Source organism: Saprolegnia diclina (assembly GCF_000281045.1).
Source record: "Saprolegnia diclina VS20 unplaced genomic scaffold supercont1.157, whole genome shotgun sequence".
NCBI classification, from domain to species: domain Eukaryota; phylum Oomycota; class Saprolegniomycetes; order Saprolegniales; family Saprolegniaceae; genus Saprolegnia; species Saprolegnia diclina.
Genome location: NW_008246224.1, coordinates 6,181 through 19,376, shown reverse-complemented (window position 1 = coordinate 19,376; position 13,196 = coordinate 6,181). Strand labels below are relative to the sequence as shown.

At 54.6% G+C, this 13,196-nt stretch overlaps 3 protein-coding genes across 3 annotated transcripts; 1 reads left to right on the top strand and 2 right to left on the bottom strand.

Moving 5' to 3' along the window:
• Positions 1–373: 373 nt before the first annotated feature.
• On the top strand, positions 374–4,572 carry SDRG_16853 (hypothetical protein; the record flags this gene model as incomplete). Its single annotated transcript, XM_008623076.1, has 29 exons — positions 374–451; positions 494–591; positions 641–694; positions 739–818; positions 869–949; positions 990–1,076; positions 1,124–1,236; positions 1,291–1,364; positions 1,411–1,435; positions 1,487–1,567; positions 1,625–1,711; positions 1,761–1,950; positions 2,030–2,112; positions 2,167–2,237; positions 2,285–2,428; positions 2,484–2,568; positions 2,628–2,684; positions 2,711–2,815; positions 2,868–2,938; positions 2,985–3,087; positions 3,148–3,382; positions 3,430–3,485; positions 3,539–3,687; positions 3,738–3,832; positions 3,878–3,963; positions 4,010–4,186; positions 4,246–4,368; positions 4,426–4,473; positions 4,525–4,572. The coding sequence occupies 29 exons, from the start codon at positions 374–376 to the stop codon at positions 4,570–4,572; spliced, it is 2,784 nt and encodes a 927-aa protein (XP_008621298.1).
• Positions 4,573–4,859: 287 nt separating this feature from the next.
• On the bottom strand, positions 4,860–6,359 carry SDRG_16852 (hypothetical protein). The gene has a single exon (XM_008623075.1). The coding sequence runs from the start codon at positions 6,345–6,347 to the stop codon at positions 4,902–4,904; it is 1,446 nt and encodes a 481-aa protein (XP_008621297.1). The 5' UTR covers positions 6,348–6,359; the 3' UTR covers positions 4,860–4,901.
• A 557-nt stretch (positions 6,360–6,916) lies between these two features.
• Positions 6,917–11,565, bottom strand: SDRG_16851 (TKL protein kinase; the record flags this gene model as incomplete). Its single annotated transcript, XM_008623074.1, has 26 exons — positions 6,917–7,749; positions 7,795–7,958; positions 8,005–8,103; positions 8,157–8,255; positions 8,303–8,416; positions 8,467–8,565; positions 8,618–8,719; positions 8,772–8,873; positions 8,927–9,058; positions 9,108–9,203; positions 9,245–9,358; positions 9,411–9,587; positions 9,639–9,737; positions 9,793–9,894; positions 9,946–10,044; positions 10,100–10,147; positions 10,195–10,296; positions 10,345–10,446; positions 10,490–10,588; positions 10,635–10,736; positions 10,784–10,870; positions 10,927–11,001; positions 11,052–11,150; positions 11,217–11,315; positions 11,368–11,457; positions 11,506–11,565. 26 exons carry the CDS (start codon positions 11,563–11,565, stop codon positions 6,981–6,983), a joined length of 3,330 nt encoding a protein of 1,109 aa, XP_008621296.1. The 3' UTR covers positions 6,917–6,980.
• Positions 11,566–13,196: the final 1,631 nt, after the last annotated feature.

Sequence of the window (13,196 nt, the reverse complement as noted above, 5' to 3'; positions counted from 1 at the left end):
GTAGCATATATACTGTATGGTCTTCGGATCTAGATCAGGGCTACGAGACCTGCTCCTAGCATATTCGAACAGAGCCCGTTGCGACGCTCTTATCAGAAAATGAGGATTAGAAAAGAGGTTCCGGCCGGGAATCGAACCCTGGGCAGTTGGCTCTTCGTCGTCTTCTCCGGCTCCTCGCCCAACACGAGTGCCCGCGCCAGCACCTTGTCCCGCGGATCGCGCTCCTGCCTCCGCCGGCCTAGATGAGGTTCGACATCCGGACATAGATCCACGTAACTATTTTACTAGTCGACTCACGTCAACAACTAAATCGACGCCACTCTAAATCTAAAAATAGATGGGCGTCCCAAGATGACCATAATCGTGGTCGCGTATGAAGAGTACCAAGAGCAGTCGGCTGCGGTCGTCCGAGCTCCAGCGCCTCAAGCAACAAGTGCGCGAACGCACCCACGTAGACACACATCTCTCCATTTATGTACGATCCCGATTGTAGCACTGCGAGGCCCAGATTCGCGCACTCTGCGGGCAGCTCGACCCGCCACTTTCGACGGCGTCCTCCAGCCGTGGCAGCAGTCGGCGTAGCAGCCCGAGGTACATGTTCTTTGACAATTTTGTTGATCTTTGGTCAAATTTCGCACAGTAGCTCTACTGCACGCTCCGACGACCGCTCCGACACGGAGCCCGAGCCCATTCCGTGCGATCTTGCATGTAATATTTGTGACGTTCAAATTGGCGTAGAGACGATCCGCTGACGATGAAGCAAGCGCTGGACGTAGACGACTGGTTCTACCGCATTGCGGACGTGTACACCTACTCCAGTGAGTCATTTATATAAACCATGACCTGGATCAGGATCGCGCGGTGCTAGAACAACAGCTGTTGGAGCGGTTTTATCGCGGCAAGTGCAAGAAACAAGTGCAATTCTTGCCACTCGACCACGTCTGCCACGGTACAAAGCCTTGCACGACGTTGTCTAAGACACTATTCAGTGCTCAACGATCTCGAGCCGAGTGCGCGGGACCCTTTGACACCCGCCATGCAGCGCTTTCTACGCGGTTTTGCCTCCAAACACAAGGGTACTTTCATTGTCTAATGTGTTTTAACAGCAAATGGCGATGCGTAGGCGAGTATGTGGTCGATATGGCGGCGGCGTTGGACAGCTTGGTGCTATGGCCCACGGCCAAGCACCGTGTTCACAAAGCGCAGCAACTGCCCGTGACGCCACCACCAAGCGCGGTACGAGTTTTTGCAAGTCGCACTTCTCCACCGAGCTTTACAATGACGGAATAGCCACCTCGGAAACCATCGCTGCCGCTCACAGTCGAGGAACCTCTGCTCGCCGACATTGCTAGGGCACTCGGCGCGTACGTTGTTGCTGTTTATATTGCACCTAAAGAATATAATCTGTAGGGACGGCGTGCAGCATGCGAGGGAGGTACTCGTTTTCTTTTTCAGTCTACAGGTGCAATGACGACATGTGCACTAGCTGCTCGTACGCCAAGCCAAGGAACCCTACCAGCACGTCGATCATGTGCTGTCAACTCTCCAGTCGCTCGTTCGTTTTCGCGTAAATACCATTATTTTGAAACCATTTCTTATCGTAGAAATTGACGCTATTGTATAGATACTGCCCGATGCCTTTTACGACCTCTGCGTCGGCTTTCCCATGTCGGACGCCACACATGTCGACATTCGAGCTCTTGTGGACGCGGTGCGTTTGGTTAGCGCCGATCCCCAACACAAAGGTTGCGTTGAAATAGATGCGCGACCACCTGCGCTTTCAAGTGCGTCCGACGGTCACCACGTCACACGAACTCGGGTCCAAGCCCCATACAACGCCGTTGGAGCAACTTCGCGAGGCTTTTCGCACGCACCGTATTTCCCACCGGAGCCTTCTCCAGCAATGCAGTCTCTTTGACTTTGAAGACGATGGGTGCATTGCCCTTGCGGGTACGTTCCTTTTCAAATTTGATTCTGATGCACTGAGCAGAAAGAAGGACATTGGATTCACAAAATTTGTGTTATGTAGCGTGTCTCTCGATCTTGCAGTCGTTTCCATGTCACACGCTCTCGATGACAGAGCTCACGGCACTTTTGCAGCCCTACACCGAGGTACGTCGTCGGCCCATTCCACCAAACGGTTATATAAACCCGTTTAATACGTAGAATCAATGCGTCCAGTACAACGCAATGGCCGATGCGCTCTGTGCGCCGCCTGCCAAGGTGTTTACACCACGGTAGTCAAATCGTCATTGCGATGGACCAATGATGAAACCGTGTCTAGATCGGCCAGTGCCAAGATGAGTCTGAAAACACCCAACCCTTGGGCGGCTCTCCAAGCCAAGCTCTACCACGACACGACGACTGAGGCGCGCGTCTATGACAAACTACACGCGATTTTTCAAAAGCTCAGCGTCGACCATACGCAGTGCGACTTCAAATCTCTCGATGACATCCTTTTACCATTTTACGAACCTCCTTAGCATCTCAGAGCACGACCTCCATCGCGTCCTTGGCAATCACTGGTCCGCCGCCGAGATTGCGTGGGTCATCCAGACCTTGTACCAGGTACCACAGTTGCTCTTTTCGTAATTTTGTAGTTTTAGCTCAAAATTGTGATATTCTAGCGCGGCGCTGAAGATGAGATTGACATGCATGCGTTCTACGAGCACGTGTTCCCGCACGTCCCTCATGACGCTCGGCGCGTCAGTCCTCGAAAAAGTCGAAGCACCACAAAGCAGGCCAGTCCGACAAAGTCGAAGCCGCGCTCTTCCAGCCCGCGGAAACCGGCTCGCAGCCCGAGTCCCCGCCGACGGTTGAGTCCGTCGCCGACGCGCAAGGAAATGCGTCCATCGTATATGGCCAAGTTGAAGCACGTTCATGTCGCCCGCGCCGAAGTCAAGTCGGCCTTTGAGGAATTTGCGGCGCCGTACTCCGGGTATTATCCTATTTTTTGAATCTCAAACTGAATGTAAAAATGCTAGCTATCTCACGCCACGTCAAGCGGTGAGCGCGATCGAGCTCTTGACGTCCCCGATGGAGTGGACCGAAGACGAGCTCGACGATATGATTGTGGCTCTCGACACGGTACAATAGTCTATACAATAAAATTCTCGAATCCGAATCCGAATCTGAATCTGAATGTAGGCGGGGAATGGCCAAATTCGCCTGCAGCGACTCTGGGATCTCTTGTCTCACAAAGGCCAGACGACGACCTTTGGTACGGCCAAGCGGTTTGAGAGCGACGACGACGATGCTGTGCACCCGGGGGCCGTGCGACCGCTTCCGGTGCCAAGTCCCAAGGCACGGCGCGCCAGCCCGCGCAAGTCGCCGCCACCTCGACGTTCGATGAGTCCCTCCAAGCGCACTAAAGCGCCACTGCGTAAGGCTACATCTGGCAACATTATCTGAAAAGACTGGCGCAAGTAGGGTCGGACATGGCCGACATCGTCCGTCGGCTGCGTCATGCGATCACCACGCATTCGGTTTGCAGAAATATTTCGAAAATTGGAGAAAGGACAAATGTGTCCAACGATAGATCCCTCTGCATGTCCTTTTCGACGACGCCGACGACGGCAGTGGCCGGCTCTCGTCGCGCCAGCTGTGCGACGTCCTCTGGCCCATTGCCGACCAGTACACGACAGTCAAGCACGACAAGCTCTTGGCGATGTTGGAGCTCCTTGAAGCGTTCGACCTATTCTGTGATTTATGTACCTTTGGTATAAACCAATGTGTAGGTCGGATGGTACTGTGGGCCTCACCGACGTGGCCGATGTCATATTTGATTGGCCGGGTCTGAAGCAGCACTTGCAGTCGATTGCATCATTCTCTGGTAGACCGATGCGCTTGATATATTGATAGATTGATGCATGGCTAGAGGTGTTGACGCTGTTTCAAGCGCGGGATCCCGACCACCACGGCCGACTACGCCTTGCCCCGGATTTTGAACATGCGTTTTTCAAGGTACTTCCATTTTGCCACGCAATATTGTCTGTAAATAATGAGACAGATTTTCCGCACGCAACTGCAAGCGTGGGAGCTCCGCGTCATGCACGACCGGTTTGGCGTGACGCTCTCGGGCGAGCCCTTTGTCGACTATGGCGCGCTCGTGACCTATCTTCTGCCGCGGTCGCCCGTCGATCTTTTCGAAGACTTGGTCGACAACGTCGTACCCGGCAAGTCCCAGGTACATCCCTTATGTTGTTGGATACATAGTCGCATCAAGTGAAATGAAATGGAATGTAGGGCGACCAAGAGATTTACCGTAGTTTTAAACGCTTTGATATGGACGAGAAAGGGTACTTTGACCGAAAAGACGTCAAACGTATGCTGCAAGAGACGCTGGACGTCGAGCCGTCACCAGACGAGGTAGAGAATGAAGCGTCTCTGGAGCAATGCCATCGACACGACCATTGGTGGCAATAGCTGGACGCAGTGTACCGCCAGTTTCTATCGCCATCATCGCCAGATCAAGTACATATCTCTGGTGCGATTCGTTGTTGCATGCTATATTTCTATCTCTAGGTCGTGCGGCTGCAGCGCTTCCGAGCGATCGCTCACCAACGGCTATAGAGGCTCCTCAATTTATATATTTTTGTACTATATTTTGTGCAATATTTTGAGATTGCACTTGCTCAAGCCGCGTTTCTCAACGCCATTGCAGACGACTTTACAAAATGCTATCGAACATCAAGCGCGAAGACTTGGAGACAATAGTATCGCGACGCCGTTTTCGCTCCGTCGAGACGTCGGTGACGGCCGTCGATTAACTCTGCTTTCAGATCTTATCCCACTCGACCGGGCACCTTGCTTATCCGTGACGCTCCAAACGTCGACGTACCAAGCCGCAAGCAAATAAATGATGAAAGAAACTTGATACAATAACGATGGATTAAGCTAAACTAAACTTTTTCAATAGCAATGACACATGGAGAGGCCTGGATTGGCGGCTGCAAAGGACCGAGTTCGTGAAGCAGCCCAGAATACGCGGCTTGCAACGCATACTCCGAGTAGCCCTTGCCGCAAGTCACGCTAAACGGTTCTTGGTTGTGCTCCAAGAGACGACGCAAAAGCTGCAGCACTTGGACAGCGGTGGGTTGGCACTCGCTAAATACAAGACGCCGCCAGTGCAGAAGACCGGCGCCGAGCGCTGGGACGATGTTGCGCCACGTCGCGTCCGTGAACAGTGGAAAGCGCAAGCCGAGAATAGCAAAGTGGGGACATCCTAGCAGCACCGACAGCATCGTCTGGAGCTGCGGCGCGCGAATACGGCGTACACCTGCGAGATCGAGGCGGCGCAGCGACGTCCATGCTGGGATGCATTCGATAAGCGCAGAAATCGCTTCGTTTGGAAGGTCGCATCGGCGCAGCATGATTTGCTCGAGCGAGCGGACCTTGGCCATCGCAGTAATGAGGTGCAAAATGTCATCTTGCGGCTCAAATTTGTGCCCGGACAAGTCGAGCGTCCGAAGGTGTGGGAAATGCGGCAGCAGCTCTGCGATCGCACCCGGGATCACATGGCCGCCGCCCGAGAGGTCGAGTGTGTGGAGCTGGTTCGCACTGCGCAGCGCTGTGAGCAGCGGCGATGGCGTCGCACGGACATAAAGCCTGTTGTACGTAAAGACGCGGAGGGTGGACGGCAACGGCCGAGCGCCCAGCATGGCCAGCGTGAGGTAGGCCACGTCGATCAGATGGAGCTCGACCAGTGAGTGGCACGCGTGCAAGGCGTCGCACAGCGCGCGCGCGTCCGCCTCCCGAAAATGAACGTCGTCGAGGGACAAGCCAACGGCCGTGCCCCGCTCAAGCCACGCATGGATCGTAGCGATAGACGCCCCATCCAGGGGCACCCTCGTCCGCAGTGTCAAGAACCGCAGCGCAGGAAAGGCCAGGAGCGGCAGCCGTGGGGCAACCAACTTGTGGCGCACCGCGAGATGAACGTGCAGCTCGTTGGGGTGCGGGCACCGCCGCACAATTGCACGCACCCACGTCGTCTCATCGGTCGGCGTCGCCGTGTGCATCTCGACTGTCATCGCCGTGACCTTGGGCAGGAGCGGGCCAAGGTAGTCGAGGTTGGTGCCACTGTTTACCACCACCAAAAGCGACGGCCGCAGCGACAAGAGCGCATATAGACGCGCGACCGTGGACGCAAGCTCTGGCGCGCTGTACAGCACGATCGTGGGCCGATCCATCACGAAGATCGACGCGTCGGGGTTTGTGACGAGGTCGTGCAAGGCGGCGGGCTCTGGCATTGGCACGGCAGCGAAGAAGGCTTGGAGCGTATGCCGGTCGTTGATGAAGCGGGCAATGTTGTCGAGCGCCTCTGGCAGCAAGCATGGCTCTTGTGCCATATTGCGGCAAGCTTGACAAATGAATGATGCAGTCACCTGTGTTGCCTTTCTTTCGTGATGCACAAGTCGAAGTTCGCCGTCTCCTCCAATGAATGCGCAGCAAGCACACGTCTCCGCCAATTACATTGGATCTATCATTTCCTGATGATTGGATTGGTCAAAATAGGCGAGTAAGGTCGCAATGATATCGTCGGCCGTCCGGGTCGGGCGCCAAGCCCCGTTCTGCGAGCGCCTTGAGCCACGTCGCGCAGTTGTTACTCATATTCGGACGCAGTTTGCCGTCACTTGCTTGCTCGGGAATTGAACTCTTGTCGCCGACATCCGCATACGGCGTCTCGCGGCGTCGAGCTCGGTCACTCTAAACGAGTAAAAGTTGGTGGGCAGACCGTACGACCGCCCAATACCACCGGTGCCGACGCAAGCCATCCATCGGTCAAGCAGCGAACATGAGAGGAAACTATAAATTCGTCGTATACGTTTGCCGCAGCAGAATACTAGACTTTGGATTTGCCTGCACCAAGGACCCGAGTCGCAGAGCACTTCAGTCCAAATAAAAGACACCAACACACTGCAGAATTCAAACTCGTAGCGTATTTTCCATGCAAAAACGTTGTCACTGCGTACGTCACTTGCTTAGGGCTCCTCGCTGATCGAGAAGAGGTCGTCCGCGGGCGGCTTCTCGGTCGTATCGGCCATCATCGCGTCGGGCGTGAGGTCGTCGTCATCGTCGTCAAACGCGTGATCGAGATCAGGATCGTCAAGGCGCTTGGCGAGAAACTTGATAATCTGCTTGGCGGTCGGGCGACGCGATGGTTCTTTCGCCCAGCATGCAGTCGCGAGCTTGCGGAGCCAGTGCGGGCAGGCTTGGCCGAGACTCGGACGAAGATCGTTCGCACACACCTTGTCGGTGATACTCCTTACGCCGCATGTGAGCTCGGCGTACGGCTCGTTGCCTGACGCCAACTCGGACAAGACGACGCCAAACGAGTAAATGTCGGCCGCCGTCCCGTACGCGCGGTCTTCTTCATACGTCGAGCCGCGCTGGCGAAACACCTCGGGTGCGGTCCAAAGAACCGTGCCCTTGTCACCGGTCATGAGCGTGCGAAGCGTCTCGGTCGTGCCAAAGTCGCCGAGCTTGACGCCATGGATCGATGAGAGAAAGACGTTCAAGCTCTTGACGTCGCGGTGCACCTTGCCAAGACCGTGGATCACTTGAAGGGCATTCGCGATCGCCCACGCCACTTGCATCTTCGTAAAGGGCAACTCGACGGACTCGACCTCGCGCTTCTTTGCCAGCTGCACGTGCAGGTCACCGAGGTCCATGAGCTCGACGACCATCCTTGGCGTGTTTGAGGCATGGTCGACGGCCGCCAAAAACGGTACAACATGCGGGCATCGACACCTACATGCATGTAAAGCACTGGAAGAAGAGAGCGGAGAGTTATACGCTGCAGTGTTGATCATTTCTTCGCGCATCGCACGTGCTGCGTAGACTGAGCTACGACTCGCCGCCTTGAGGGCGACGTCGCGGCCTTGGTACGTCGCACGAAACACTTGGCCATTGCCACCCTTGCCCAACGCTTCGTGCTGGACGATTGCAGCCATCGTAACCTTTGTATATATCACTTGAGCAAAAACGATTGCCACTCTTTTATACCTTGGCGGCTGCCGGATACACTCGTTCGTTGAGGTACGTCGCAATGCCTTGGTGCCGACGTTGGGCGGCCGTCGCCAAAATGGACAAACTTTGTCCGTTCTACATAGGTATATTAACGTGTCGCCATCAAAAATACGGTTTTGTGTACACACCCGCATGGGTAGCGTGGCATCCGCACCGGCCTCGACAAGGAGAACTACGAGGTCCTCGCGCTCGGCGAGGACGGCGCGGGCCAACACCGTACACCCGTCCTGAAAACGCATAATTTGAGATTCATACGAGGAGAACCAAGACGCACCGTGTCGAATTGGTCAATGTTGAGGCTCGGCGCCTTCAAAGTGGCGTGCAGCAACGTCCAATCATCACCGTCGTTAGGTAGCTTGGCAGCAACGTGAAGCACCGAGGAGCCATCCTACAGTGTATACGTCAGAGTGATTCAAGATATTGCACCAAAAGACGTACCGGCAGCGAAATCGACACATTCGCGCCGACGCTAAGGAGCACCAATGCTGCGTCGACTTGGTTGGCTTGCACGGCCACTGCAAGCGCCGTGTAGCCCTCCTGTCAACACATACCGATTAGAGTCGATACTAACGTTAGTAGGACAATGTACCTCGTTGACTGCATCAATGTTGGTGCGGGGACTGCTCACTAGCATGCCGAGCAAAGCCATCGAGCCAGCTTGAGCAGCGAAATGCAGCGGCGACGGCCCCTTCTACGCAGATAGTGGTATCCAACCGATATAGAATCGGGCGAGTACTGCGTACCGAGGGTGTCCCGTGCACGGCGTCCGGAAAAGTGCGAAGCAGGTCCATCACGATGCGCGTCTTGTTGCTGGCAACAGCATCCGCAAGCGCCTTTTGAAGCGTCTACAAATCACAAGACAAAATGTAGCGTGAGCCGAATCCATTTCATCAAATACCTCGTGACAAAGGGGCGTGGCGAGAAGCCCCGATCGGAGCAGGAGGACGTCATCCGTGTAAACCGCCATCGCCACGAGCGAGTGGAGGAGCTCCGGCTTGTCTTCTGTAGCGATCGCCGCCAAAAGTGTCTCCTACACCGTGCATTTAGCAATGGCCGCGGTCGGTTTGTGGGCTACGAACTCGATCAAGATTCGTTCGGACCGGGACGCCATCGACCAAGAGCGCTGAGGTCGTCGTCCAGTCGCAGGTCGAGATCGCAGTCGCCAAAGCTGCCTCCTATTCGCATCTACCTCATTCGACAGAAGGATCAAGTGTACCTTGCGCTGCATGGCCTGGTCCACGCGCAATCGTTTGGCCGCAAAGATCTCCATTTGAGTTGGCAAGCGATCGAGGACATTGCCCGACGCGAGGGCGAAGGCTGTCTGGCGTCCCTAATGGTGCATCGCATATAGTAAGTTTACATGTGGAGGTAAGGACTCTTACCGCGTTGCGCTGGTTGAGATACGCTTGGGCCGCGACCAGCTCCTTGCGATGCGCCGTCAATGCCTTGTATGACGCATCGTTCAAGGTCAACGTCGGCACGAGGTGGCTGAGAATCGCCTCGACAGCCGATTCATTGGGGTTAGTGGTCGCCGCCATGAGCACGGTCGTCTTGTCGACCTAGATTCTTACCTATTTAGTATTTGGACTATTGTGCATCACAGAATCTACCTTGTTGATAGCAAAGATGTTGGCTTTGGCTTCGAGAAAGGCCGTGACGGCATCGACGTGGCCCTTCTCGGCCGCCACAAACAAGGGCGTGCGTCCCATCTACATGAAGTACGACGTCATTGGCTATATGTGAATCGCAGACAATGACGCGCACCTCGTCACGTGTCTCCAAGCCATCACGACACAAGGGTAGGACAAATCCAAGAACGCGTGGGTTGCCACCGACGGCGGCCGCGTGCAACAGCGTCGAGCCATCCTACACCCGACGTGGGGCCTTTTCATATCTGAAATAGGTCATTCAGAGTACGTTGGAAACACGGTGGGGCTTGGCGTTGGCTTGTACAAGTGCTTCGACAACGTCTGCGTGGCCAACAGCCGCAGCGACGAAGATGGGCGATTCGCCGGCCTACACCACATGTGAAGGATGCTTACGAGGAGAGGTAGAGTGTGTAGAAAAGTACTTGGTTGGTGGCGTCGATGCACTTGTGGCCCTTCATTGCGACGTCGTTCTGTATCGCACAATATATATGGCTGCGTAATGTGTTGGTCAGCGTACCTGGTCGCAAAGACCAAGCAGAGACTCGTCGTTCTCGAGCAGCGTTTGAACGATCGCAATGTAGCCGTTCGCAGCCGCAAAGTGAAGCGCCGTCTCGCCATTCTATGGTACAACAGAGGTGAGCATCTGTTGAGAAGACGCAGAGTGTACCTCGTTGGTTGTCGCAGGGTGCACGCCGTGCTTTAGTAGCTCTGCCACCATCTCTTTGTTGTTGGTCGACGCTGCGTGGCGCAAGACTCCTGCCACGATGGCCTATGATGTCGTTGGAAATCGCTAAAGAGAGTTAAAAGTGCACCTTGTCCACAGCGTCAAGCTGCGCGTTTGACTGAAGGAGCGCGTACGCTGCCTCGATGTTGCGTGTAGCAAGTGCGATGGCGAGTGCTGTCCTCCCACTCTAATTCGTTTCGTCAAAAGGGATCGAATGGAAGTATTTAGTGTACCGAGTCGGTGGCGTCGATCGCAAGGTTGGGGTTTTCAAGCATGGTTTCAAGCAGCTTGAGATCTTGCATCGCTAGTACGAGATGCAGCAACGTCGTTCCGTCCTACAAATTTACGTTTAGAAAAGCGTAGCCCTTTGAGGCATATGCACCGGCTCCTGATGGTTGACGTTCATCGCCTCTTGCTGGAGGAGACTGTTGGCGTCCAGAATGCGCTTTTCGCGCAGAGCCTTGGCAAGCTACAAGTATAGTTTTGTATTCCGATAGTCCAACAAATGCGCATCAACAAATTTACCATGGCGGTTTGCAAAAGCTCTTGGACTTGGACGTGACCTTGTTCTTGAGCGAGCATGAGTGGCGTTTGGTTCCACTACAAGTCCAAATTTGATGGAAATGAGTGAGGATTTTGTGAAAACGTACCTTGGTTGTCGCATTGACGTTGGCGCCGTAAGCCAAGAGAAGACGAACGATCTCCACGTGATTGTTGTACGAGGCATAGTGCAGTGGCGTGTCGAGGTACTATGCAAACGCAATATGTGAAATTTGCGAATGAAGAAAAGACGTTTCGGACAACACACAACGTACGGTGGATTTGGCTTCGATGTTGGCGCCTTTTTCAAGCAAAAAGCGGACAATCTCCAAACGATCACACATAGCAGCTTTGTGCAGTGGCGTCCAACCATTCTACTCCCATAGTCATATCCATAAACATGGTGGATCGATGGAGGAAGAGTACGCTGTCGTAGCACTCAATGTTGACGCGGTCGTTGAGAGAGGAGATGACGGCAGCCAAGTTGCCACCTCGTGCAGCGTAGAGAAGCGCTTCCTACATCATCGCATGAGCATCGTACCATTGGCGTCGTCGTCCGAGCACCTCCTTCGCCTTCGTCTCCCTCGCCTTCGTCTGCTCCGGCGTCTGCCACAACCCAAACATGTTGCAAAATGATCGGCTTTTGCATTCCCCCTTGTCATTGGCTGATTTTCCTCCAATCCACGCACGAAATTATCATTTGCCACTCGTCATGCCAAGCGACCACAAGGGACATTTGCCTGACCAAGCGATATCGACACTGCGCATCGTCACCTCTGCAACGTATAAGTATACTACAAGCTACTTAGTACGAGCTTGCTACAAGGTGACGTCCCTAAAAATCACGCAGACCCTCGCGACGCCGCGATAGTTCGCATCCAGCTCCAAGTCCATCTCGACTGTTAACAAGCAAGACGTGTGCGTTTGGCCATTGGAGGCTGCTTGGTGCAGTGGCCGCCAGCTAAACTATTCAACGTGATTCGAGGAAGAGGGCGGCGATGGCACGCAGTGTACGTTGTCGTCGTTGACGCAATGGACGTTGACGCCGGCGCGGAGACGGTCCTGGACCAGCTGGTCCACCTGCCTTTTCTGGCGGAATCGAGAGCGCACGCTATACATGGATCCAGAGGTGAAGAGGTCCTTTGCTTCTCCTTGTACCTCGTTGGTCGCGTCACAGTGGTCGGCTGTGGTGAGCCTCAATGAAAGTGTCTGGATGATTTGCAAATGCGCCGCTTGGTATTGGCTGATTTCCTCCAATCCACGCGCTCAACGATATCCGGACTCCTGCACATCTGGTTCTCAAGGTGATATCTCGTGCCCCGGGGTACAAAGTGGATATATACGTGGCAAAAGGACAGAGCAGCGCGATGTGGCGAGGTCGACGACAACGAGGTGTTGAGGCCATTGCCATCGCCATCGTTTCTGCCACCATACGCTATGTATGATACACGTGAACCACCCCCATCCGGCGCCTTGGTCACCTTCTGAAGTGTCGCCATGCTGTTTGGCTCTCGGGCGCTTGGTGGGGTCGAGTGCCAGCACTGGTCGGCGAGCTTGAAGTCGTGTCCCAAAGTGTTTTGCATTTTGTAGCCGTCGGCGTACTACGATGTATTGCGAGTGTCAAGCTCAGTGAGGACGAAACGAGTAAACGTCGGCGAGCGGGCCGGTCGACCGCCCTGTATCGCCAAGCCGGACGCGAGCGACCTCGGGTGCCATCCAGGCGAAGTGCCGACTATTTTCTGAGTTTACGTTCAACGTCCGGCGCATCCATGTCGGCACCTCTCCCAGAGAAGCCGAACGCTCTGGAAGTCATCGTCAAGGACGGACAAGAGCAGCGGTGTCATCCAGTTTTACAATGATATTTGTTTATCCAGCCATAAACTATAGAACAATTTCCACAACAATGTATCCTATCGCGCGCGTCCATTTTGGCGCCCTTGTCCAGGAAGAAGCGAAGAACGGGCAGTTGACTTGTGATCGCCGCTTCGTGCAATGGCGTGCGTCCATATCGGTACTACTCATGTCATCAAGAATAAGAATAAGAATACCAAAAAACGGCGCAGAATGCGTGCACGCACCACGTATTTACTGTCGACGTCGACGCTGTCGTGCACCAGCGCGTCGATGCTGGCCACGTCATCATCATAGATCGCGTGCGAGACATATCCGATGGATGGCACGAAGCAATCGACGGGTCATTGGCGCCGTGATCGACGAGCGAGAGCTCCGACGCATTCATGAGTCGCACGACAAGC